We start from the raw sequence: 25,983 nt of genomic DNA, 5'->3' as shown, positions 1-25,983 counted from the left end.
CAGGGTTGATACAATAATACAATTGTAACAATAAGATAACGAACCTTTACAAGCTAAATCAAGTGTCGTTCCCAACCTCGTCTTCATAAGAGTATAATACAAAGGAGAGCGTACAGATCTCATTCATTAAAAAGAAAACAAAATTGGAGCGTCAAGTTTGTCCCCACGTTACATTTTTATATTTGTTGGGCTATTTACCCAAACTAAAATATGGAGGTTTTGACTCAACAATTTCAAGTTTTACCCGAAAACTGTCACGAATTGGCATAAAAGAAGACTCAAATTAATAAATTGTGACAGTTACAACAGCGTGTTAAAAACACACACACTCAAACAAAATGCATTTTTATTTGACACAAGTTTGAATGTTTTTTGTAGGTTTATTTGTCTGCATTCCGGGCGCCATTATTCTGAAAACCCCTATTGTGCGTTTAATGACCTTTACTTTTTAAAAAGTACACCGGATGTAGACCATTCTCTCCCTGGTTTAAAAATTCCCAGCATTCGTTGTTCCAGGTTAACTGCTCTCTCCGCCATTTTCGTTAGCTGGTGTCGCAGAGGTGGTTGGCGTAGTTATTTGTTGCATTACGTTCAGTTTTAAAAGGTGACTCGTGAATACCATCGAAGATAGTCTTCGATAACAGTTTAATTTAGCAAGACACTAAACTGCGCGATAAGATGTCGACTGAGCAGGACGAAAAGCCTGACGTGACCGAACTAGCCGACGAGCTGCAGCAGCAGGAACCGCCGCCGCAGCAGCAGCAGCAGCAGCAACAACTGGGGTAAATCCATTCATCAAGGGTCCTTTGTTGGAGCTAGCTAGCTAGCTAGCTAGCCGTAATGATACAGATCGACGGAAATATCGAGAAAGACTCTTCTTTCGAAAAAAAAATCCCCCATAGTTTCATCTTTACGAGGCTATTATATAAGGCCTGCATTGGTTTTTTTAAAGTTTGTTGTAATAAGTTTACCTGGTGTTAGGATCGGTGTTTGGGATCCGTCTAATTACTAGTGGAATCAGTCCAATTTACGTAACTTTAAGTAACGGTAATATATTATTTGCAGATTATTTAGCTGGGTTACTTGTTAATGTCAAATATGTTGGCCCTTTCTCTTATTTTCGTTCGCAAATTGATCAAACACGGTAAAATACTGAACCGATAATTGAATAATCCGTTTGAGGCCTACTAACGTGATGTCTAAAGAGCGGCCTTGCCATGCGGCTGATGAGCAATTGTCTCGATTGTAAGACTGTTATTGCAGTCCAGACCATTGTAACTGTGTTCTTATTAATATTATCACACGTACTTTAACCACTTAATATATATATATATATATATATATATATATATATATATATATATATATATATATATATATATATATATATATATATATATATATATATATATATATATATATATATATATATATATAATAAAATCTACTTATGTTGAAGAATGGTTTGCACGATCGTATTAAGAAATCCCGTTAGGTCCCCTATTGGATTGAGTGAATTACGCTAATGGCCTCGTTTTGCCGCTATGAACGAGCAAAAGTCAAAATGCTGCCGTGTATGTTATGTTTTAATTTGTAGTCGTTAAGAACGTACCAGCTAATGTGTCTGCAGACTATTTCTTTCTCTTATGTGTCCCCACTAGCTGCCTTTTGGCTTTGAATTTGCATTCCAGAATCTAAATATGCTTAATTTTATACCTTTCTGGGCTCACTTACACTTTTTTTAACTCGCCATTTACTGATCTCTTTATTCAGAGAACTGAACGGCAAAGCCAAGCATGAGCCCAATTCAAGCAGGAAGGAGAGGCCCCAGAAGAGGGGTGGAGCTGGGCGCTATGAACCCTATGGAAACGTCAACAAGAGATACCGCGTTTTTGTCAGCAACATCCCATACGATGTCAAATGGCAAGCCCTCAAAGACCTGATGAAAGAAAAAGGTAAGGTGTTTGGATTAAGGGATTGAGTCAGTCTGCTTTGGACGTGACAAAAAAAAGATGCATCCTCCCGGGTCATTTTGTTTGACCACTGCAGCTTTTGAAGGGCTCTTGTGGATTTGTGCAGAAACTTAAGTTGTACAATGTTGCGTGAGATCTCCCGGGAGTTATGTGGAACAAAGGTTTTGGACGAGGTTCGTCAACTAAGGAGTCGCTGCAGACTTGTACAAGTGCAGTGAACCTGGGAATGAACATTTATTCTACTTTGAGATTACTAAAACCAATTGTGGTTTTTTTTTTTTTTTTTGTGAAGTGGGATTTGTATACGCGTTAAGCCGGTACACTACTGTGAAAATCCAATGGCTTGGGATCATGGGCGGCATATTGAGATGCTTTTCCCCAAGAAATCCATGAGAAACATTCATTACATTGCCATAACGTAATGATTTTTGCCCAGAAACGAGGTGACAAGTTGCTCTAAGTTGCAACATGTAATAAACGTTTAAAGCCTGAGCTCTCATGATTTATAAATATGTAAAACTTTTGGAGACTTATCAAATGAAATCATTTGTGATGCAGGGACTAGCCCTAAATTCTCTTCAATGTACACTGTGGATTTACATGTGTTCTTATGTAGTTATGGGGTATTGGAAAAGCTTAAGCTATATTATAAGTAATGCACTAAATTGGCATTTACTTGAATTAAACCATGTTTTTAAGAAAGGTACAATCCTTTTTCAGAAGGAGTGCCTGGTATTCGTTTAATGACTGACTGTGGAGTTAAATTGCATTTTCTCTTTTAGGTGTGACCTTGACGAGCAAATGTTTTCTCAGCAGATCTCCATGTTGTGCCAAACACGGCCATGCGTTGGAGTTTTATTTGGGGTACAGGTCTACAAAATGAAGCAACTTCTTATGCACTGTCCTTGTCTCTAGAGGTTTGGTCACTGATGTCCATCCGTTGAACAGACGTGATCTGGTCGAATGTGAGGCTGTGGTCGCCGCTGAATCAAAATTCTGATATTGTGCGTTTTTAAGGAACAGGTCCACTTTAAGAACATGTTTGCCAATAGAGAAGTTTCTATCCCCTAAGAGCTTGCCTTTTATTAAGATTATGGTTAGTTTCAAGCTGTATGTTTCTTCTCCGTTGATGGGCAAATGTATTGTTGCATTGGCCTGATGTTTTTAAAATGGCGACATTTGACAAAGTATGCACTTTGTCAAGAGGCATTGAACAGGTTTTACCTACTTGAAATTATTGGGTCAATTATCGTCCGGTATAAGGTGGTGTTCAAGGCATTATATCCAAATAGGCAGGCTGATGGCCATTTCAACAGTTGTTGTCCTCAGTCTATTGCTCTTGGTGCTTCGGGAGAATTCCGACAAGGACAGGCTAAGAAGTCTTGATTTTTTTTTTTTCCATAAAGACTCTAGCTTGCTTTTTGTAGACCTGTACCATATTGTGCTGCTGCTGAGGTGCTGGGGGAAGGCGCAGGACTGGCAGTGTGAGCTCACTGTCACCGGCCACCCTACTTGTGTCTGCTCTAAACCCCCATTGTTCTCTCGGCTTCTCTCCCCTTGGTGTGTGTCGTCTCTGGAATCTGATTTGTAGTGGGTGAGGTAACGTACGTGGAACACTTAATGGACGCAGAAGGCAAATCGAGGGTAAGTGCAAATACATACAAATAAAACTTGAATAATCCTAGGCAAACCTGTGTTTGTCAGCTTTGGTGTCTTTATTTTCATTGTTGGACATTGTTCAGCTTCAGAAACCTGGTGGAGTGTGTGAGATGGTGACATGCTGGAGGCGTGTTTTATTCGGTGTCGTTTGTAGCACTGACTTGATGTCATCCCGAGGGTTGATGCTCTTATAAAAGGACTTCAGCTTTCTTTGTAGCTAATCCTGTGGGATTGCAGTCCGAGTGACAAAGTCCCTTCGGTTGCTGGATTTGCGCCTCATGAACTAAAGGGGTCTAGTTTGCAAGAGGTTGTTACAAGGCTGGTATTTGGTTGTTAAATATAACTCATTCCGTAGAACAGCTTTACTGGAAACGTTGCCTCCATTATCTTAGTCGTGGGGAATCCTATCTCACTGTGGATTTTCTGCCCTTTGGATGTTGGGACAAATACTCTTTAATATTCACCATTCTTGCCTGCATTGTGCTAGTGACTGGGAAAAGATCTTAGAATAGTAATGTTATGTGGAAGTACAGAGTTGTGGCCAAGGCTGTAGGCTTGTGTGATGATCTTGTGATTGTGCATGAAATTGTCTATTTTTGCTCACATTTCTTTGTCAATTGAAACATCTATTTTAACAATCGTTTACTAATTTTAATTATTCTTTACTCCTTTTGGTGCGGCCTGCTCTGGTGTCTCCCTTGTCTCCATCAATAAAGGGTTGTGCGTAAGTAGTTTATCCATTTATTAGTATTTTAAGCATTTGTTGTATTGATGCCTTTCAGATTGACAAAATGGAAATGTTGCGCCACACGTGTCTAAGTTATAAAATCATTTTTGGAGAGGATAGTTATAGAAAATGTAGGAGTTTCATCTCACAGGATATACTGTGTATTCCTGTTAGTGTTGTTGAGTTTAGGACTGAAGAGCTAATGAAGAAAGCGGTGGAGAAGGTCAACAAGCACAACCTCAATGGACGACCCCTGAAAGTGAAAGAGGTAGGCCACAGCACAAATAACCACAGAAAACAGTGCAGCAAATCGATCAACATGTCAGTTGACTGTTTCCCTGAGTCACATTTTCATGCTTTTCTTTTTTGTTAGGACCCTGATGGTGTGATTGCTCAGAGAGAGATGAACAAGACTCAGGGCGGAGGACATCCAGGAGGCCATGGCGGAATGGGTGGAATGGATCGCATGAACATGGAGCGAATGGGCCCTGGACCAAATGGCTCCATGGTCAACATTCCTCCGAGCCTGATGAACAACCCCAACATCCCCAACGAGATCATACACGGTCTCCAGGCTGGCAGGATTGGCAGCACGGTCTTTGTGGCTAATGTAAGTCTTCAAGAGTCGTCCTGTTCTTAAAAAAAAAAAAAAAAAAAAAAAATGATTCGTGGATGTATTTGATAAAATGACTTACAAAACTTACATCAATACCTTATTAGTGTCCAGCTGTTATTTTAATCTAAGATATGTTATGTAGGTTAGTGTGACTCATCTTTTTGGCCTCGCCTGTGTGAATAAGCATGTAACCATCTCTAAAATTGTTCCTTGTACCTGCAGCTGGACTACAAAGTAGGCTGGAAGAAGCTGAAGGAGGTGTTCGGCATGGCAGGCATGGTGGTGAGGGCTGACATTCTGGAGGACAAGGATGGGAAGAGCAGAGGCATGGGAACAGTGACATTCGATATGCCCATTGAAGCAGTCCAAGCTGTCTGTATCCTTTTTGAAAAAAATGTTTGATTTGGATCCCTTTTGTGTGCATAGAATGTTAATTCAATAGAATCGCATTGTTTCAGAATCTCTCTGGTACGCTTTCTTTAATGATTTCACAGCTATGTTCAATGGGCAGCTGTTGTTCAACAGAGTCATGCACGTCAAACTGGTATGTTGCCTGAACCTTGCTGTACATCGGCTCACATTATAGCTGAAGCGCGTAGTCTGAATGCATTTACGTTTGCTTTTACAGGATGAGAAGTCTCTGCCCAAAGATTTTGGACCACCTGACAGAGCTGCTGCCGCTCTTCCCCGTAAGTACACATGTAGCTTTCTCCACTTGTATAAAAAAAGAAACAAATGCCTTGTAATTGAAATGCTTTGAATCATTATTACCACAGTATCCTTGCTGGTTAAATTTAGTTGCTTCAGTTTGGTGCAGAACTGCACCTGTGATACTTATTTGTGTCGAGTAAAACAAGCATATAAATATCTTAAGCTACACACTGGCTGGTCTGTCAGAAGCCTCTGGGGCCTCGCTGAGGTACTGAATAGTTTGATATTATTCACAGTGGTGCTTTCACTGCAGTTGATACAAAAGAATGGTAATACTATGGATATGTAATTTTGGTCCCATCTATTTGTACAGACACAATTTTGTAGACGACGTCTTAATACTGAACCATTTTCTCTTCCCAGGTGGCCTGAGTGGTATTGGTTTGGGCCTGGGACCTGGTGGCCAGCCCATTGATGCTACTCAGCTCAACAGAGGTGGAGGAGGAGGAGGAGGAGGAGGAGGCGGCGGTGGAGGAGGTGGAGGAATGGGCAACATGGGCCCTGGAGGTAACTAGCTCCAGTGTTTTTGTTAAACCCTTGAATAATCTGGGTTCATACAAAGGTTCAAGTTTTTAAAAATGCATAATTTTAACAGCTTTGAATTTGAATAAACTCCTTGAAAAATACTTCATTTTCAACATAGTATCTGGTTTGATCTGCACAATCACTCATGTATACCAACAATCTTTTTAGTATTTGAAATGAAGTGATCCAGTCTTATATTATCATGGTCTAAACATACAATCAAAGTTAATATGAACAGCTGGTAAAATAGACAGTGACAATTTACATTGATCGCTTTGGATATAAAAATTCTCGAAAAATGTATTTATCGCAATTAAATTTATAGTAACAATTTAGGTTTGCATACCTTGAAAAAGGGACTGTATTGTTTTTACTCTTAAAATGCTGTCAAATCCTTAATCAGTAAAGTCAGGGGCTTATCATCACTATTCTCACTTGCAGGAATGGATGGAATGGGCTTTGGTAACATGGGAGGTCGTATGGGAGGCGGAGGAGGAGGAGGAGGCGGCGGAGGAGGAGGAGGAGGAGGAGGCAGCAGCAGCGGTGGAGGAGGAGGAGGTATGTACTGAAGATTTTCAAGTAGCTGGGCCTTAACTGTATTTACCTTCATGTTCTAAGCACCTAGACTCTGCAAGAGTGTCAATTATGAGTTTGAGTCACTGACTATGATGTACCATACCAAGCCTGTCCATCCGTCTCTGGTTGTGTCGTCTGTTATAAGACTTTCTTCTCCTCTGTTCAAGGAATGGATAACTTTGGAGGAATGAACAACATGGAGCGTTTTGGTTCTTCAGGAATGGGCAGAATGAACGGTAAGGAGACGTTCTGAGCACCCCAAAGCAGGCGTGGAACACTTCACGTTTTGCTGGATGTGTCTAATGGTTTCATCTCTTGCGTTGTCAGAGATGGACCGTGGGATTGGTGGTGCTTTTGACAGAGAGTTTGGGCGAAATGAAATGGGCATGTCTCGCAATAATTTTGGTGACTCCTTTGAAAGAGGAATGGGTTAGTATTTCCAGGATTTTGTATAAATTTCCTCAGATAACGAATCTGATAAACCGGATCAGATTCAATTCTAACTTCAGCTTCGACAGTTGATGTGACACATTTTTCTTTTGTTTACTCGCTCTTAAAGGAAACTCTGTGGGCATGGACCGCATGAGCTCTGGAATGGACCGCCTGGGAGCCAACATGGACCGCATGGCGGGGATGGATCGGATGGGCATGGACAGGATGGACCGCGGGTCTGACCTGGAAAGGCTGGGTTCTGGTGGTTTCGACCGGATGGGCTCAGGGATGGACCGGCTGGGGCCGGACCGGCTGGGGCCCAGTATGGACAGGCTTGGACCCGGTCTGGACCGTATGAGCTCCAGCATGGACCGCCTCGGCCCAGCTGGGTTTGAGCGCCTAGGCCCGTCTAGTTTGGATCGCATGGGATCTGGCCTGGACTTCGGCTCCCCAATGGGTATGGATCGCATGGGCAACACCGGGATCGACAGAATGGCCAGCGGATTCGACCGCATTGGCTCCACCGGTGGCATCGACCGCTTCCCCTCCGGTGGCATCGACCGCATGAGCTCTGGCATGGATCGGATGGGGTCCGGAGGTGTTGGTGGTCAGTTTGATCGCGCAGGTGAATTGGATCGTGGATTTGTCGGGAATTCCTTTGGAGGAGCCGGAGGGCCCGGAGCTGGTGGAAGCAATGTCAGGAAGGGTTGCCAGATCTTTGTCAGAAATGTAAGTACTCATCTTAAAGGCAGTTTGACTTTTTTTTTTTTTTTTACTTAATTTGTTCTCAGGTATGAGTGTAATTAATTTGAAACACATTTTGTTTTCCAGCTGCCTTTTGACTTCAACTGGAAGATGCTGAAGGATACCTTCAACACATGCGGTAAGAGTAGTCATAGTTTGCAAGTACTGGATAAAATCAATTGTCTAGTCTACATTAATCTGACTAATTACATTGGTGTCCCTCCTTCTGCAGGCATGGTTCAGTATGCTGATATTAAGATGGAGAACGGCAAGTCCAAGGGCTGTGGTGTGGTTCGCTTCGACACCCCTGAAACTGCCGAGCGTGTCTGCCGAACCATGAATGGCTATCGGCTGAATGGAAGAGAAATCGATGTTAGGATTGATAGAAATGCATAAATTATTTGTCCGTTACATCTGACATTTCATTTAGTTCCTAAAAGTCCAAGCGCTCTGTATCATCTAAATTGGCCATAGGATATTCATATTATATTCACTTGGTTTGTTAGATATTTGTAACAGTGAAAATGTTATTTTAGTTAGTCATTTCTCACAGTGAATGTTTTTAGTTTTTGATTAAGTTTTACTTTTTCTTTTAGAGACCAAATTTTTATTTTTTATTTTCTGTCCTGCTTCACTTGTCATTGCCTTTTTGTTCTGTAAGGTGTTTTGATAAATAAACCTCAGTATTTGAAATGTGTTGTCTTTTGTGTGTTTTTAAATTGCATTGCCTGTTAATAATGGACTATTGTGGTTGGGGTACTTATGCTAGACCACGTATTAATATTTGCTCAGAGTTGTACTTGTTTACGATAATGAAAATGCTAATGTCATGGTGCATGTAGTGAAATGACGCCAGTGTGGAGTTAAAGCGCGCGGGAGGATATTGCTCTGTCGAACTCTCACGAGCCCCTCGTGGTTATAGACGGTCTTCGCAGGAAGAAGGTCACAGGCATTACATTCAAGATGGCGAACCCCTTGTGTCGGTGTTACCAGGTGAGTGCCGGGGACTTAGTGTCACATAAAATATCGGCATTTAATTACCACCAAAAGTTAAAGAGGCAACTCGAACGTTTTTTTTGAACTACCAGTGACTGGTAGCGTTGGATTGTTGGTTTGTTTTCATGATGAGGCTGATAACGTAGCGTTAGCTAGCTAACTTGGCTAACTTAGCTCTTGGACTAGTCGGATGTCCAGCTGGTGTTTGAGCTGAGAAGCGCTTGACATTATTTTCCTTGTAAGTTAAATAAACTTGGGTATGTAGATGCATGTTCTGCCTTTCCACCAAGCCTTGAGATGTCTGTCAAACGCGATAACTGACTATTTACTGCGTTTTCTTCCAAACATGGCAGTTGCTGCGTGTTTATCGAGCAGTCTATTACAGTTTGTGTGTCTATCCAGATATGTGTAAGAAGAGGCTCAGTGGCGTTTCCTTCCTCTTACCTGCTACTTCACTACAGACCCAATGTCTACAGGATGCGTGGGGTCCTCGCGTGTTCTCCACAGGTATGAACACCCTGAAATGCTTTGTTTCTTCCACACTGTTTCTGGGTATTCTGAAGCTGTGTGATGTCTTCCTCTGTGGAGATGTTTGGTTGGATTGTGCTCAAGGCCAACAAATCGCACTGCAATTAAGACACTTATTGTTGATTTTTTTGGATAGTATTGTAACCTTACAAAATGAATGCCAATATTGGGTTCACCTAGTAAAAACTGAAGCGGTCTAGTACAACAGTCCTGCAGTAAATCCTAACATCAGGAAGTTCAGTCTTTGTTAGAGGTGTCGATTTAACTTTAAGGTAGTTTTAGGAGATGAACTGTGCTGTTGAGTTGTCTCATTATGCTGCGAGGTGTTTCTATTAAGCTTGCACTCTATATAAATGGGGTGAACAAAATGATAGAAACACCTGCCAGTGTCTAAATTACCATTAACTTGAATCAACACCTCTAACTGAACATCATAACTTTCATTAATGCAGGATTTACTGCAGGACTGCTTTATGAGACTGCATTCATTTGCAAAAAAGCAGGATCACTTAATCATTCACTTGATCATTAGGGCACCCCCCCCCCCCCCCCCCCCCCCCCCCCCCCTGCAGGTCATGAATTCAAGTTTAATTGAACTGCTCCAGACATGCTAGAAGTAAATCAACTGTACATGTTTCTTATTCATACCAACTAGGTAACTCAGTCATGTCTTCTGCAGGTACGGTATTTGTCCGGCGAGAGGGGCAGCAGAAAAGGTTTCATCGGGGAATTGCTGGAGAACATTAGGCAGGAGCTGAACAAGAACAAAGACATGAAAGACAACATCAAGAAGTTCCGGGAAGAGGCCAAAAAACTGGAGGAGTCGGATGCATTGAAACAAGCTCGAAGGAAATATGTTAGTATTTGGCTGCACACAGCATTATCCAATATCCATTTTATTAGGAAAAGCTAGCGTTGGGGTTTGCTAATGTCCCGCTGTCTGTTTCCCAGAAAACGATAGAGTCTGAAACAGTGAAGACCTCCGACGTTCTCAAGAAGAAGTTGGGAAACATCTCTGAGACAGTTAAAGAGGTAAATGTGACGAGTATCTCACTCGGCCTTTCTTTTGATTGTCATCCGATAGATACGATCTTCGAGTTGATCTATCCACCTTTACAATGTGTGTGTGTGTGTGTGTGTGTGTGTGTGTGTGTGTGTGTGTGTGTGTGTGTGTGTGTGTGTGTGTGTGTGTGTGTGTGTGTGTGGACAGGGGCTAGAGGAGGTCGGTCGTACAGAAATTGGAAAGAAAATCAAGGATGGAATGGAGGAGGCAGCCAAAACAGCGAAGACCTCAGCAGAGTCTGTCTCTAAAGGTGGAGAGATGTTGGGGAAGAGCGGTGCGTTCAGAGCCATATCACAGGTGAGGAGTCACTGTGCACACTGCAGATATGTTTCCTCGTTTACCAGAAGTTGAACCGCATTCTTTATTTTTTGTTTCTCTTGAAACAAATACTGCTCTCTCTGTTGCACTGTGAGGGAAATAATTTGTCGTATTCAGTTAATGGAAATACTCCATTGTTAAGGATAAAAGTAGGGAAATAGCAGTGTACTATTAAATATGATTGTGAAATGAATTAGGACTAAAGGGAACTCGGAGTCCTGTAAACGATATGCCTGCAACTTATTTGTTCTCTCGTCTGCTCCCTGTTCATCCGTCTTCAGGGCATGGAGAGCGTGAAGCAGGAGATCGGTGATCTGGGTCACACCGGCCCTTATCGGTCGCCTGCCAGGCTCAGGAAGAGGAGCGAGTTCTCCTCCAAGGGGGCAGGAGACGACGGCAAGGTGTTCGAAGCCAACGAGTACGTGAGTGTCCTCTACTTTGCCCCGATACTGGGGGGGGGGGGGGGGGGGGGGGGGGGCGACACACCTCTCATGTTCGCGTAAATACCGTCATGTAGTTTAATCATTTAAAAAGAAAGGGAAATAAAACCAACTCAAGGCTGAAAAAGTGTGAGAGCTGAGAGTCACATCTGGTCAGGTACCAACAGACTTTATCTGAAGCAATATTAGGAAAACATCAGAGTTTGCAGAGATAAGCAAACCGTTGTTTTCCAGAAGAGACACTGGTGAGTCTTCATTCTGTTTGTAATAAGAGTAACGCTTCTCAAAGCTGAACCTTGATAGTGTTCCCAGTATTTCCTTCCGTTAATTGTAATGTAACCACTGCAGTGTTTTCCTTTCTGGGTTGATATGGTTAAAGTGTGATTGTCAGCATGAGCCAGCAAGTCAACAGGAACACCTGTTTCCCTCGGCCCGCCGTTTGAAGCATGACTTTGTGTGTACTTCAGGGAAGCGATGGGCATGGTGCTCCACAAAGACTCCAAATGGTCCCAGCAGTGGAAGGAGTTCAAAGACAACAACTTGGTCTTCAACCGTAAGGACTAACTGATCTCTTTTTCTGTCTGTCTGCATCCTCGGTTGTTTACTTAAAGTCAGCCTTTAACGAGTGCACCAGCAATTCTCGAATAAGCATTTACTGAAGGAGCCGGTTCATAGAAGGTCCATCACTTTTCAGTAAGAGGATACATCTACAGATGATTACAATCAGCAAAATGATGGCCGTCCTGTAGCTCCGATGGAATCGGTAATACGGGAATTCATTCACTGTCCAACCACTTGATATTTATGACAGGAACAACGATGTCTAGTTTCTGTATAAGAACTTACTATGACTACTGAAGGATTTGCTGATCTGACCGAGTGTATCTCCATCCTCCATGTGTGTACATGTGTGAAGGAGATCGAAGCCTCAGGTTTGAGCTTAAGATCACTACGCTCTCATTCTTTCTTTCACTGCAGGGTTCTTTGAGATGAAGATGAAGTACGACGAGAGTGAGAACAGCCTCGTCAGAGCATCTCGTGCCGTCACCGAGCGGATGACTGACATCATAGGTGAGAGAACTCTGGTGTGATAGGGTGCGTTAATCACAGCTCCACAGCTGTTCCACAGCTTATTATGTGTTTGCTGAATGCCACGTGTTTCCTGTCCTCGTGTGTGTGTTTAGGTGGGCTGTTTTCTAAGACGGAGATGTCTGAAGTACTAACAGAGATTTTGAAGGCGGACCCGTCCTTTGACAAAGATTCCTTCCTCAAACAGTGTGAACGAGATATCATCCCCAATATACTGGAGGTACTTTGGACCGCAAACAACACGTGTACAGCACCAGTGTCTGTGTAATAGAATCATTAAATCCATTTGAGAATGTTTTGTGAATGAATATATCACGTTAGGACAAACGCTTGATGATGTTTATGTATATATTTACAGTACATATCTTTATTAGGATTTTGTGTCGGTGATAAAACAAAGGTTGACCTCTGCCGTCAGGTCTTGATTTACCCGTTCTGATGTGTCCAGGAAGTTCTTTTTAAGGTGACGTTTTGCTCTGTCTCCATGCAGGCGATGATCCGAGGGGAGCTGGTAGTATTGAAGGACTGGTGTTATGAAGCGGTACGGCTGTTCTCTCACTCTCTGAGCTAGAAGTGCTGAAACACAGAAAGCTTCTTTTGTTTACGGATATGTCAAGGTTGAAGTTAGACATTGGTGTACATATTGGGCGGGCATGATGTTATCTTCTTTTTCTCCATGTTGGGTGTGTAGACATACAGCCAGCTGGCACATCCAATTCAGCAAGCCAAGGCCATGGGACTTCATTTCCACTCTAAGATCCTGGACATTGACAATATTGATGTAAGTTTCTCCAGACTACGCTACACGGGATTAGTAATTAAGCTTTGACACTCCCAGGTTTTACTGAATCAAAGAGGTTAAGGTGCAACACTAACAGACAGCCAATCAAGAGCCTTTATAATGCACAGCAAGGGATTGTGCTTTGATTTGGAGAGCTTGTGGTTCGAGGCTATATGGTGATCTGCAGGGACAAGGTTTGCAAATACGCATGATCAAAGTATACAAGTCAGACTGGGTTTGAAGTCCTTGCAGACTAACCATAACCTATTTGTTGTTAAATATCTCTCGAGCCATGATAGCCTTTGTAATACGTGAATGCTGTCTAAATATCACGTTTGTTGGTTCAGTGAAGTATGTATGTATCCTCTACTCCAGTTGGCCATGGGGAAGATGATGGACCAGGGTCCAGTGCTGATCATCACCTTCCAGGCTCAGCTAGTCATGGTGATCCGAAACACCAAAGGAGAGGTGGTGGAGGGAGACCCTGTAAGTTACACACACACACACACACACACACACACGATCAAATACACAAACACTGCTTTGATTTGATAGAATCGGTTGTATGTTAAAACTAAAGAGCATTTAAAACACAACAAATGTAAATGTAAATTAACTTTGTGGCATGGAACGTCTTAGAAATAATAGACCTTCTCACTTGTCATAGTAGCTCACTGGCACACATCGTTAATGTTATCAATGTCACCTGTGGTTTTCCTACTACAACAAGTCTAAACGTCTGCTGTGAAAAACGTCCACACAAAGCTTTAGCTGGCCTTTTGTCATAATCATAAACGTGTTAGAACGTCTTATAAATGATGCACCAAGAACATTTTACGAGACAATTAAGCAGCTTTTTATTTAGACCCACATTAAAGCTTTATTGGTTATAAATCAGCCATATTGTGCGCTCAGGGCTCCTCAGGGACACCTGTGACTGGTAAAGAGGTCAACGTATCCACCAAGCAGTTGGCATCCGCCCAGTGTTCAGATTCTTTATATTTGATTTTTCTAAAATCACATTTTAAGTGTGTCCTTCTTTGCTGCTCTACAATGTTGAAGAAGAATGGAACAGCTGAGAATAAGTGTACCCATCTGTTTTCCTCCCTCCAGGAGAAAGTGCTGAGGATGATGTACGTGTGGGCTCTGTGTCGAGACCAGGAGGAGCTAAACCCGTATGCTGCCTGGAGACTGCTTGACATCTCCGCCTCGAGCACCGAACAGATCCTCTAACTCTTTGATATGCGCAGATCACTCAGAGAGAGAACATACTGTACATGTACAGGCCCTGGAGCTGGCTGTGAAGGGGGGGCGGGGACATGGAGATGAGGTACAAACGAGTGGGACACGGGGACAACAGGAATATTGTGGCGTAGTGTTGCTAAACACTGCTCACACTAGGGGGCAGTAGACTACCAACAACTCTCATTCGCCATATTTTCTTCAACGCCTGCATGGCTGTCCAGCTATTGAAACTGGTGCAGTGCAACCGTTAGCATTGAAGGGATTCAGCTCTTTTATTATGAATATGAGAAAAGAAAATGTGGAAATCAAGGAAGCCGATTTGTAACTGAGGCTCTGAACTTCAAGTTGATGGCAGAATGTCAAAAATGTCAGGCCCCACCCCCCCCTCTCTCTCTCTCTCTCTCTCTCTCTCTCTCTCTCTCTCTGAGGCGTTGTTATCTCGCTGGTTGGTTGGTCGGTGTGTTGTGGCCAATCAGTTATTTCCTCGATCCTTCTTTGTATAATAACTGTAATTGTAATTGTTAAAATGTGAGTCTATATTTATTATGAAAATAAAGAATCCTTTTTTTCACTCTAGCAGACATTTTCATACCTTCTGCCTTGCAAATGGTTAAGCTTCTCTCCTGATCTGGAGGATGTCACATGAGTCCTCCTAGGACAGTTGCTAATTATTATTTCTTTAATTAAATCCTCAAGTGGGACTTCAGTGTTAGCTATATTTCCTTTGGGAGCCATGCTGTCTGGGTGTCTTTTTACAGAGCGGAGCTAGAGCACTCATTTACTTCAAGTGAAGTTACATGTGAAAATGAACATGGCCATTTTGACAGCTTCCTTGGTCTGAGGAGTATCACCGTCAGCTGTCAGTCTTGACATTAACACCATGTGCCATCATATGGTTGTGTTCAGATGAAAGGCTTTGACATTCTGTGTTGTGATGGGTTATAAATCACCGCTACATGTGTTCAATGTGCCATGACGTTGCCCTACACACCAGAGTCATGTGGCCTACAATCAACAACCCAAAACTCCTATCTTACAAAGGCTGAATGTCACCCATTTCCCCAAGTCTCACCAATAAGTTCTCAGCTTTGTCAAATCACGGGTCCATGATGGGCTCTTTGGAAATCCTCTGCTGGCTGTGTGGGCAAATATATTCCACTGAAACACCTTTTAGAGTTAAAAGCTCTATTGACAAGTAATTTGGATTCATGTCAATGACAATTACACCTCATTACAAGTCTTATCTAATATAAAGATTTAATGGTGTTGATTTTGTGTTGGTAACCCGACTGTTTACTTCTGATTTGCTGCAGGCAATAGTTTATATAAGGCCAGAGAATGTAGATTGCAAACAAAGCTTAATAACATTGACACATTTTCAATTGTCAAACCAACAGGAAAGTCTAGAGTGGATTTTAATTCTCTGTGTTTTGCCCGTTTTCACTTTGTAAGATGTCACCACCTCAATTAAAATGTCTGAACTTTTTTTCTACACTTGTTTTGATTGGTTTTATCACGCTATGATCTTAAAAGAGCAAATGCAATCTGGGCTGGATCCCCCTGGGGGGTCTCTGTGCTTCATTCGGGACATGTGCCTGAGATGCTTTTGGGTACAGGGTGCAGATGAGGGTGCGATATCTCTGCACAGTAGCTGTTCATCGTCCGTGGCAGCAGTCAGACAGCTCAGTACCGATAGTGGGATGCAGAGCAGCATGCAGCTCATACGCGGCACCATTGATTACAGCAGCCTTGGGTGAGAATGTAGAGTGGGGGTGGCTAATAAACTTGCATGTTGTGTACGTCTGCATATGTGCTCCACTGTTCCAGGGCTGTCCTGGATGATTGATCCTCTAGGCTGCTGAGTTGCGCTGAGGTTACAGCTCCCCAATGTAGCATTCATCGCTCAGGATGCACCCCCAGCAACCCTCACACACACACACACACACACACACACTGCTCTCAACACAGGTATTCAGAGGAGCCACCCTGGAGAATTCACTACTGGGCAATGTGGTCAGTCGGCTGGATCCTATCAGACAGCCACTGACCAAGAGAAGATCTGACACCACGTTTGCACCAAGGCCTTTCACAACGAGCTGACTTTAGATTGATTTACATGTTGTACATGTGTGATAATCAGCTTGCACTAAATGTTTAGTCACCTTTAGTTTTTTTTGTGTGTGTGTTGTATTCCCTGTTGGGTGCAGTTTCCAACCGGAGCTGTTTTTCCATTTATTCAATGTTGCATTCAAACACTTACAGCTGAGACGTAAGAAGCTACGTGTTGCACTTTGAGATGCTGTCAGAAAATGTTACCGTAAAACCCAAATGTAACTAAACCTGGACACTGTAAAATAATACGTTTGATATTGTATTTAAAAGGTTGCAGCTTTAATGCTCAAGTAGATTGTGGTGAACCTGAGACATGCAAACGCCTCAACAAGAAAATAGATCAAGCTTACAACAATGTTACCACATAAATATTATGTCATTAGACAAAAAAGTCCTGATGCTAGGAATGTAGGGATTCAATCTTTACTGCAAAGATATGGATTGGAAAATGATTGGTAATAATGTCAAGTATATCTTAATGAGATAAAATATGCAAACATGCTCCTATAAACTACCACCCTTCCAAATAATCCCCAGATTTGAGTTTAAAACTAATTCTAATGCCTCACCTTAATACTAGATGCAAATGTAAACCTGGTTGAAGCCCTAAAACTAACCCCAGAAATAACCTATGCTTACACAGATGACTTCTCTTTGAAAGGTTTATCTCATCTTACTGAATAACGTATGATGAGTGCACTCACTCACTCACACACATTTGTTCACACTGCTTAAATGCTGACTGCACAAGTTGCAAGGAAACACACGTGGACACATGGGTAGTTAACGGCTTTGTGAAGTGAACTCAACAGGGATATTTACTCTGACCCACACACATGCAGACTACAAACCTCATGACTGTCTGAAGAGCAAAGAAGGTAACTGCCAGCTGGCCAACCAGGGGCTACTCTCACATGTATGCCCCCCCCCCCCCTCCACACACACACACACACACATGGTACCAGGCCAAGTCCCAAAGAAGTAGGGCAGAAGTGTCGCATAGACACTCATACTCGACGGGTGAGTGCTGACACCACGCCGTGGCCTGGTATCCAGGTAGGCGGTTGCAGCCGGACTAACAAGCTGAGTGACAACTGCTCAAGAAGGAAGAAAAAAAATCACAAGTCATAAAACATCATCAAAATGGAAGCAACATGTAAGACACAACTCAAAGTCTTTTTAAATGTTAAAATTATTCCCAGGTGCCTTTTTTGACCAAACAGTGAACAAAGAACAGTAAAAGAAACGAAGCAACGTGAGGCCAAATATCATCGACTGTACAAGCTTTAAAAGCGATGCCATTAAAGTAACCGACTGTGGTGTTAGGTTCCCCACCCCTTATGGTTCCTATTCAGCTTTATGTCACAAATGGAAATTTTCCAACACATGTCAGCCATCCTTTATTTCATTTCCTTTCTTTCCTGTCGTCTGTCTGATGCCCCATTAACTGTCCTTGAGCTCCCCTGGCACCCATTCTCCTGAAGAGCGATTTAACCAGCATTTTCTCTGGTCCTCATTCCATCTAATTAAGTCTATACAGCTTAACTGCATCCTGTCTTGTATCTGATTATAGCAAATAGCAGAAGCAATATGATGGCAGACAATGGTAACTGTCTTACTCCGCCGAGTGGCAAAGAAAAAACAATTTTATGCATCAGATGTTTCCAGGTGGGCTTAATGCAACATGACGTTGTTCTTACATGATCGGAAGTTGAGCACTGGCCGTAAGAACTCTCTGATGTGCCCGTGCACAGTCAGTCTTTTAGAAAGAGCATGTGCATGCATGTGTAAGGTGCTCATGTCAATTCATGGGCACACAGGGAAGAGCACACACACTCACATTCATACGTGCAGACCACAGAGGGTCAGAAAGGTCAGGAGGGTGTCCCGGTGAGAGAGGGATTATATATATATATATATATATATATATATATATATATATATATATATATATAAACAAAAACAATGACAAAAAACATTCTGTTTTCTGGGTTTTTTGTTTTTTTGTGTAACCCCAGACCAGGTACAACATCACAGTGTCCAAGCAATCTCCCTTTTTGGGGCTTTTTACTTCACCTCCATTGCATTTGGGTGGAGCCCAATAAACTAAGTCATCTGCATGGCTACTTACCTCCGCAGCACATTAAGCAAATGTGTTCTTTGTATTTTAGATGAACCAACCAAAGTCATCTTTGCGGTGAATGTTTTTTTATGTGTTCCTGAACAATGCAATTCATTGTTTTTTCTCAAGCATATTATGACAAAAAGGTGGCGTAGCTTCTGTACCTTTTGCTGAGGATGGTTCAATAATAGATCTTTGAGGCTTTTATTTGGGGATATTGCCTCACATTAAAATTACATTTTTCTTCTAAAGTTTATCCTCTTCATCTTTTCATAAAGCTACCCTTGTTATTGCAGCTCTAACAGTGGATCTAATACTGAGGAGCTTTTGTGTCTTCCTATAAAAGTCAGTGGTCAATATATCCTTATCTCATTTTCATATATCGCGCCGGTCCCATAAGATAAGACAGCGATACCAAATTTGGACATGTGTTATGAAAAAAATCCCTTTACCTTTAACAAAAATGAGAGGGAAGGAGATAGAGAAGTGTTGTCAGCGAGAGAGAGAGAGAGAGAGAGAGATAGAGTTAGAGGGACTGACAGGCAGACAGACAGTACTTGTTTTGCATTGGAAATGAGTGGCAAAGCAGGCAGCAAATTTATGGAGGGTCAGGTGTGCCTGTTTAGCAGTAATGGGCAGTGAGAGTGCTCTAACCAGTCCCCTGTCTCACCCAAGCATGCACATCCAGAGACCAGCAGGACGTGGCAGACGTGCTGGAACTCCCAGGCCCAACATTATCACAGAAACGTGGTCGCAGTACTGCTGTGTCAGACACAGCTCTCTGTGTGTCTGCATGCGTCAGTGCTGATAAATACTCACTGTGGCCGGATCACACTCTGCGTAGTGGCACAGGCCGGTTACTCCAGGTCATGAAACAGACTCACCTTTCTCACATATTCACTACAGTTCCCTAATTGAACAATGCTTCTTCCTTTAAGCCGTTCTGTCTCTGTCTGTCTCTCTGTCACTTTCAATTCCATCTTCAATTAAAGGGGGACTGTGTCGATTTTACACACCAAAGTCTGTTTACAAGTCTCGGTGCCATAGGTCTTGTGAGTTGAAAAGGAGCTGCACACAAAATCTGATAAATGTCCTCGAGTGACATCACTTAGGCTAGTGGCTTGAGGACACATTAGCCGCTACTAGCATAGCACACCCGAATCTCCAACCAAACTTTCAGCAGTTGAGTGGCATTTAGTGTGATGTAGGCGCCAGGTTTTAAACAAGGAAAAATGAAGTGACTGAGTTCCAAATTGCATACTTTTTCTTTTTACCGTTAGTACTGCTGCTGCCCTTACAAAGTACCTACTGTTGCATGCAGTATGGATTCAATTGGGATATTGTTACACACGAAGGTAGCCTACATAATGCTTGCACTCTTCACCACCAATGTCACTTATATCACACCTAGATAGCAAAGAACAGAAAAGGTATGCAGAGAAAATATCGGCTTGATTTGATGTGATCAGTGTAGAATCTCTCAAACACAACTTTCAAACACAAAACAGCAAAGGTAAGACATCATTTAGTGTTATGGCTGTGTTGAAATTCTTAAATGTCTGCCATGACTCCGATGAGCTCTGGGAGGAGCTACAGGCTCACCTGTGCTGTCTGGAGTCCATTAGACAACAGGTGAACTCTATCTGCCCTGGATCAGTGCTCTTATAAAGAGAAAACCTTTCCCTGTTTGCACTGCCACTAACCAGACCTGAGTTATTCTTTAAGGTTCATCAGTTTGATGGTGTCATGTGTTTGTTTAGTTCCATTTATATTTAATTCCACTGTTTAATGCTAAATCTGTGTATTATGCTTTATTGATATGGCAGATAAAAACGTATGTTGGGTTCAGTGGGTTAACCCTCTGAATTGTGATATTTCATCAAAATCATTATATTCTACATGTATCATTTAAAATCTCGCCCTGAATAAAAGAAAAAGAAATTCAACTAGCATATTTTTTCTTTTTTATGATTTATGTTATACTGAACAAAAGACATTTTGGAGTTTTCTCTGCTTCTAGCTTCATGGCTGTACTGTTTGCATAGAGGTGCAGGATTTATATATTGCAGTGAAAATCAAAGCCACAGAGAGAAAAATGTGACGGGAGCAAAAAATGCCAACAGAGAAATCTAAATTCAAATGAACTTTTGGTGTGAAACTGAAGGCGTAGCCAAAGTTCATTGAGGGAGCCCACTTCTTGGCTCCCATCCTTTAATCTATTTAAAATTCTTCAAGTAAACTCAAATGAAGCCAACCTAAAACTACACTAATCGGCATGTTCTTTATTAACCCAATTAACTGCATGTCTAGTGCACTGCATGCTGTTTCTGCTGCTGATGCCATCTGACCAATGAATATAAATAATACCAATAGGGAAATATAGCCTTCTGTATATTTACATTAAGTAAGGACAATCTGATTCACTGTTTGTATCCTACATACCCCTGTATAGGAGTACAACTGTATGCCAAGAGAGGCACCACTACATACAGTACATATCCTGTAGATGATACAATATCAATGCACAAATATCAACATTTACGTTTCCTTCATTTAAGGTAGGTTACCATTCAAAGATTGCTGCTTCTTTCCCAGTATACATTTTCACACCCACTAATACCTGAATCTTTTCTTATCGTTTTTCATGCTTTCCCATCCTTTTGAATCTCATGCATTAGCCACTTTCTAAGTGTTTCAATTCCATTATCACCTCTCTTCCTCCCCCTCGCCCCCTTTTCTCTAAATCGAATCCGCTGTCCACCCAAGACACCATCAGCAAGCCCACCCTAATTGCAGGCAGCAGATTCTTTATGAGAATGGCGATTCTGCTGAGAGGAGGAAAAACAATGGAAGCAAATGCTGTTTCTATTGATCAGCCACTGCTCTCCCTCCAGCCGGCTGTGTTTACTGTTCCCGTTCAGAGGTCTAATATGTCATAAGATTTAGTGGCCTGGGTGCCCATATTAGCCTCTACAGGAAGATATTTCAGTGGACGAGCAGAGATAAAGGTGGCTGTAAATACAAGCTCCTCTTCTTAACAGACGCACACGGCTTTGTAAGTTGTCCTGAGGAGCTTCAAACATGGCCGTTAACTTCTGGCCCACAGACAACCTCTGAGGAAAATACCACAGTATATCATATAGGAGAGAATTAAAGTGTGTAGTGACAAAGGACAGACAAAGAAGTGGAATAGAAGAGGTATGTTGGCCAGAGTTCACAAGAAACAATAAAATGGTCATTTTCAGTGACTATACCATGACTAATACATGTTTCCCCTTCGACCCATTCTTTTTCATGGGCCCTGTGGGACGACACTGTGTCAGATCGCCTCACCTCCAGTGAAAGCTGATCAATAGGAGTAAATCAGACAGGGGCTGGGGCCAATGGACAGCTGGAGTGGGCTACAGGAATTGCCCTGCTGGTCTGACCGCTGCTCTCCACAGCCTTCCAATAAGTCTAATGATGATGGAGGACCTGATTCACTTTCCACACTGTTACCATGTCAGTCATGGAGGTCAGTGAGCTGCAGAAATGAATGTTAGCTTGTCAGAGGTTTGCATTTGCATTGTAGAAAGACTGCTAATCACTAAAAATAGAGGATATTCTGACTGATATCCAGCACACAGAGCCTTTGACCCAGCAGTGAAGGCAGATGGTATAGTCTATACACTATATACGCCTTCTTTCCCTCTCTGCCTCTGAGTGCGTGTGTCCGCACACTACGGTTGGTTTTTCTCTCTCCCTCAGCATGACGGGTAGATGAGGTTGCGAATAAAGAGTACAATCGTCTCATCAATAGTTATCAAGGTCAGGGTCAGAGCAGGAAGTGTTAAGAGCAGTTTGAAAGTCCCTCCATGCAATTCACTTCAGCTCTAAGTCACATGGGTAGAGAGAGGTCACTTGTTGGTGATTTTGAGTCCACTAATCAAGTATGTTCAACATGTCCACCCTTATCAGCAATCCTTACCCAACGAGTTCCTCATTGAGGATTAGTGATGTTAGATAATGTGAGGATTTGGGACTGCGATGACCTGCGATACATCGTGGTTCAGCGCTGCTAATTAGCCCAAAGGTCTGTGTCTGTTTTTTTCTTATTGCTTTCTTTATTGTTTGACTGTGTGTGTCTGCTCAACTTTGATCACTAAAATGTATTGGTTGAAGATTTATTGTACGGACACTTGCAACATAAGTCACTTTGATATACTGTAACTTGTGTGTTCCTCAGCTCGCAGTGTTTCCCTGCAATCCCCTGTCAAATTTCACAAGTGTCAGGGTGACATAGTTAATCCACCACACCGTTCTCAAGAGAGTCCTCCATGGGCTAATTGTGCTTCAAAGAATAATTGCAGTCATTTAAAAGCCATGCGTGAATGGTATTTGATAATATGAGTTCTTCTTCCCCACAGACTGCTATTTCCCTGTGATCCTCCACACCCTACTTCCTGCCAGTAACAAGGACTCTGCTCTGGAGTCTGCTGTGATCCACTGTACTCAGAAAAAAGGGAAAAAAACGACCTCCGAAAGGAAAAGGTGCAATGGGTCTTTCGAGTCAGAATTCGCTTTTCCTCCATTCTTATTTTATGTTTGTGTTGGGAAATGTGCTATAGTGATGTTGAAGCTGCTGCTTTCTTAAAAACTCATATCTAACCCATATTGTTTTTGATTGCGGTCGATAGTGGCCCTGTGGTGATGTAGGTCCTCTGTAGATGCTTGTGAAGCTCAGAGGCTTACCATATACCATAATACCAACTCAGAAATGTGCTTGCAATGGATTTCAGCATTATAGTAGTAAGAGATTAGGAACCTGTCATTTAGTTTCATTCTCACAACATTCTCGTGATAACAATGCTAACATGCTGATTTGAGCAACTATGATGCTAACCATGGTCACCAATCTTAGTTTGGTGTGTTAGCAGACTAAAATGTGCTTATTAGCAGTAAATTTAAGCTGAGGTTAATGGAAATGTAATTCGTTTTGCACATATTTGGTCATAAACCAAAGTATTGGACAAATTCAAATGTTGCCTTGATGGGGATGCGAGATGAAAAGTCAGGGGATCAGTAAAGTTAGCCTATTACAATTTATCCTGCAGGGGGCATGGATGTTTGAACCATATTTAATAATCCATACAGAAATTGTTGAGACATTTCACTCAAAATTACAAATGGGCATCATGATTATTTTTACCAAATTGCATGACAATCATTCTGGACCAATATGGTGCATTGGCTATCATTGCCATAAGGCCATGTTGCTGTTAGCTGACTCCTAAATATTAAGGAATATACCAGTTGTATTTGTTGTATCTAGTTCCCTGTTCCTCAGTTTTTCTTCTCTATCTTGCCCCCCATGTCTCCCACTCTCTCTCTCTCTCTCTCTCTCTCTCTCTCTCTCTCTCTCTCTCTCTCTCTCTCTCTCTCTCTCTCTCTCTCTCTCTCTCTCTCTCACACCCATGCTTATTGTTTTTCTTTCTCTGCATCCATCTACCCATCCATCCATCCTTACAAAGACCAATCTGTGGACTGGAGAGATGTTTGCTTAGGAGCAGCATAAAAGGTGTGACACAGAGTCAGGGTAGTCGGGCCTGGAGTGACGGATTGTGTCAGGCCTGCCTGGCGGAATAAATAGAGGCATTAGCAGCTCTACAGCTGGCCCGTGCTACTGCTGAGGCTTACTGGCCTATGAAACGTGCAGCTTGGCGGTGTCCTGGGCCTCACCACACTATGATGAATGGCTTATATTTCTCAGCAAAGCATATTCAATTCATATTGTATAATGGATAGCAGGCAGAAGACAGCAGAAAAAGAGGAGAGGAAGGTAGAAAGGGGCGGATTAAGGAAGTGGGGGAAATTAAATCCCAGACAAAACTATCAAAACTGCTCTCCAACCACCTACCTTCCATTTTCAGTGGCTGATGAAGAGAGCAGAGGTAATTTTGAATTTGTAATGAGTCCCCAGCACAAGTTCAGATTCTGCCCATGACCCATGAATCTCTGAATAACTCTCATTCAGTTTTCCTCAGGTATTCACCATTAGCGCCTAGAATCGTAGAATTAAACTATAAAAAACTTTTTATTATCCACCAAACTTTTGCTGATTTTTAAAAAAACTACAATCTTAATCTTTGCAAATTAAAAAATTCTTTCTGTCTAAGAAAAGAGCAGGATTTTTTAAAATTTCCCTCAACTCAACTGAACATGGACCATGAACACTGGAGCTCATGTGAGTATCCACCTGGTGCTCTTTCCTGAAACTTTTCTTAAGTTCCTGCATTTTGAAATGTATGTATATCATCCATATATATTTTCCTGGGTACATATTAGAACTTTAGAATTTTACCCCACTTCATTTTGAGTAAGGGGGGGGGGGGGGGGGGGGGGGGATTCATGTTGTACTTCTGTCCCCCTCTCGCTGTAAATAACTTGAAGGTGTCATGCTGGAGCTAAATACCACTGGGTGCCAACAGATGAGTCAGACTACACACACGGAGGCGAACACAGTTCTTGGGAAGTTCTTTCAAACTCCAAGTATGAAACGGTCTGAAATACAGTAGAATAAATATATCTAATTTGTAAAATAAGATTATTAATTCATCAATTATATGAAAGAACCATGAATGAATGGAATTGGCAATTCCATAATTACCATATAGGACAAAAGATTATGAATGAATTATTTTGGCATTATTCATCTTATTCATTCCACTATTACTTCATTTTTGAAAACGATCATAATTACATGTAAAATTCCAATTTTCATTAGTTAGCTGTCGTCACAAGCTCGGTCCAGTAATTGCTTTTTCACTGCGCTGATGTGATGTCAGCTGTATTGAGCGAGTGGACTTGCCTCATGCAGGCCGGATGCAGAGCAGCAGTGGCGGTGATGCGATGCTGACCTGCAGATCTAATTTCCTGGCTGGTCGCTCTCTGTGTGGCTGTGGAGAACTGCACTCCACTCCACAGTGTCAGTGGGCATCCATCGATCCATTGACAGAAAGGCTCAATGGGTCAATCACTCAGCAGCTCAAAACCTGATATCTTCATTCGTAGAGGAGCAACTCTGCGTGGCATTTTTCCTTCACAGTGTCACATGGGTCAGAGGAGATTGATCCTTGGCCTTTGATCCCAGGTAGAGGGATCATATTGACTTATTGGCTTTCAAGTAGGGTTAAACAGGCCACATCGAGTGTGTGTGTGTGTGTGTGTGTGTGTGTGTGTGTGTGTGTGTGTGTGTGTGTGTGTGTGTGTGTGTGTGTGTAATACGGTGGACCAGCATATTAAAAAAAAAGGCAAATGACAAATTTGAAAGTGATGCATTGCAGCAGG

The 25,983-nt window shown here is 42.2% G+C and overlaps 2 protein-coding genes across 2 annotated transcripts; both read left to right on the top strand.

Annotated features, from left to right (window-relative positions):
* The first annotated feature begins 498 nt into the window (after positions 1 to 498).
* Positions 499 to 8,656, top strand: hnrnpm (heterogeneous nuclear ribonucleoprotein M). Its single transcript, XM_076087998.1, has 16 exons — positions 499 to 782; positions 1,774 to 1,955; positions 3,565 to 3,617; positions 4,349 to 4,356; positions 4,534 to 4,627; positions 4,733 to 4,969; positions 5,198 to 5,351; positions 5,470 to 5,519; positions 5,604 to 5,664; positions 6,050 to 6,193; positions 6,653 to 6,769; positions 6,955 to 7,023; positions 7,115 to 7,216; positions 7,347 to 7,948; positions 8,051 to 8,102; positions 8,196 to 8,656. Exons 1-16 carry the CDS (start codon positions 679 to 681, stop codon positions 8,357 to 8,359), a joined length of 2,193 nt encoding a protein of 730 aa, XP_075944113.1. The 5' UTR covers positions 499 to 678; the 3' UTR covers positions 8,360 to 8,656.
* A 171-nt stretch (positions 8,657 to 8,827) lies between these two features.
* On the top strand, positions 8,828 to 14,999 carry timm44 (translocase of inner mitochondrial membrane 44 homolog (yeast)). Its single transcript, XM_076087997.1, has 13 exons — positions 8,828 to 8,956; positions 9,362 to 9,466; positions 10,167 to 10,343; positions 10,439 to 10,519; positions 10,698 to 10,847; positions 11,150 to 11,286; positions 11,776 to 11,861; positions 12,287 to 12,379; positions 12,493 to 12,617; positions 12,888 to 12,938; positions 13,089 to 13,178; positions 13,554 to 13,664; positions 14,292 to 14,999. The coding sequence occupies exons 1-13, from the start codon at positions 8,927 to 8,929 to the stop codon at positions 14,409 to 14,411; spliced, it is 1,356 nt and encodes a 451-aa protein (XP_075944112.1). The 5' UTR covers positions 8,828 to 8,926; the 3' UTR covers positions 14,412 to 14,999.
* The last annotated feature ends 10,984 nt before the right edge of the window (positions 15,000 to 25,983 follow it).

This window comes from Anarhichas minor, unplaced genomic scaffold (genome assembly GCF_050575085.1).
Source record: "Anarhichas minor isolate MPS153535 unplaced genomic scaffold, ASM5057508v1 ptg000010l, whole genome shotgun sequence".
Classification (NCBI taxonomy): Eukaryota; Metazoa; Chordata; class Actinopteri; order Perciformes; family Anarhichadidae; genus Anarhichas; species Anarhichas minor.
The sequence above is the reverse complement of the archived record's forward strand: the minus strand, read 5'-3'. Positions and strand labels throughout refer to the sequence as shown.

Excerpts from the sequence above, each read along its gene's own strand:
- hnrnpm (XM_076087998.1), top strand. The coding sequence starts at position 679 with ATGTCGACTGAGCAGGACGAAAAGCCTGACGTGACCGAACTAGCCGAC. Across the intron at positions 5,352-5,469 it reads TGAAGCAGTCCAAGCTGTCT|CTATGTTCAATGGGCAGCTG; the intron begins GTATCCTTTTTG and ends ATGATTTCACAG. Across the intron at positions 7,217-7,346 it reads CTCCTTTGAAAGAGGAATGG|GAAACTCTGTGGGCATGGAC; the intron begins GTTAGTATTTCC and ends TCGCTCTTAAAG.
- timm44 (XM_076087997.1), top strand. The coding sequence starts at position 8,927 with ATGGCGAACCCCTTGTGTCGGTGTTACCAG. Across the intron at positions 11,287-11,775 it reads AAGGTGTTCGAAGCCAACGA|GGAAGCGATGGGCATGGTGC; the intron begins GTACGTGAGTGT and ends TGTGTACTTCAG. Across the intron at positions 13,665-14,291 it reads AGGTGGTGGAGGGAGACCCT|GAGAAAGTGCTGAGGATGAT; the intron begins GTAAGTTACACA and ends TCCTCCCTCCAG.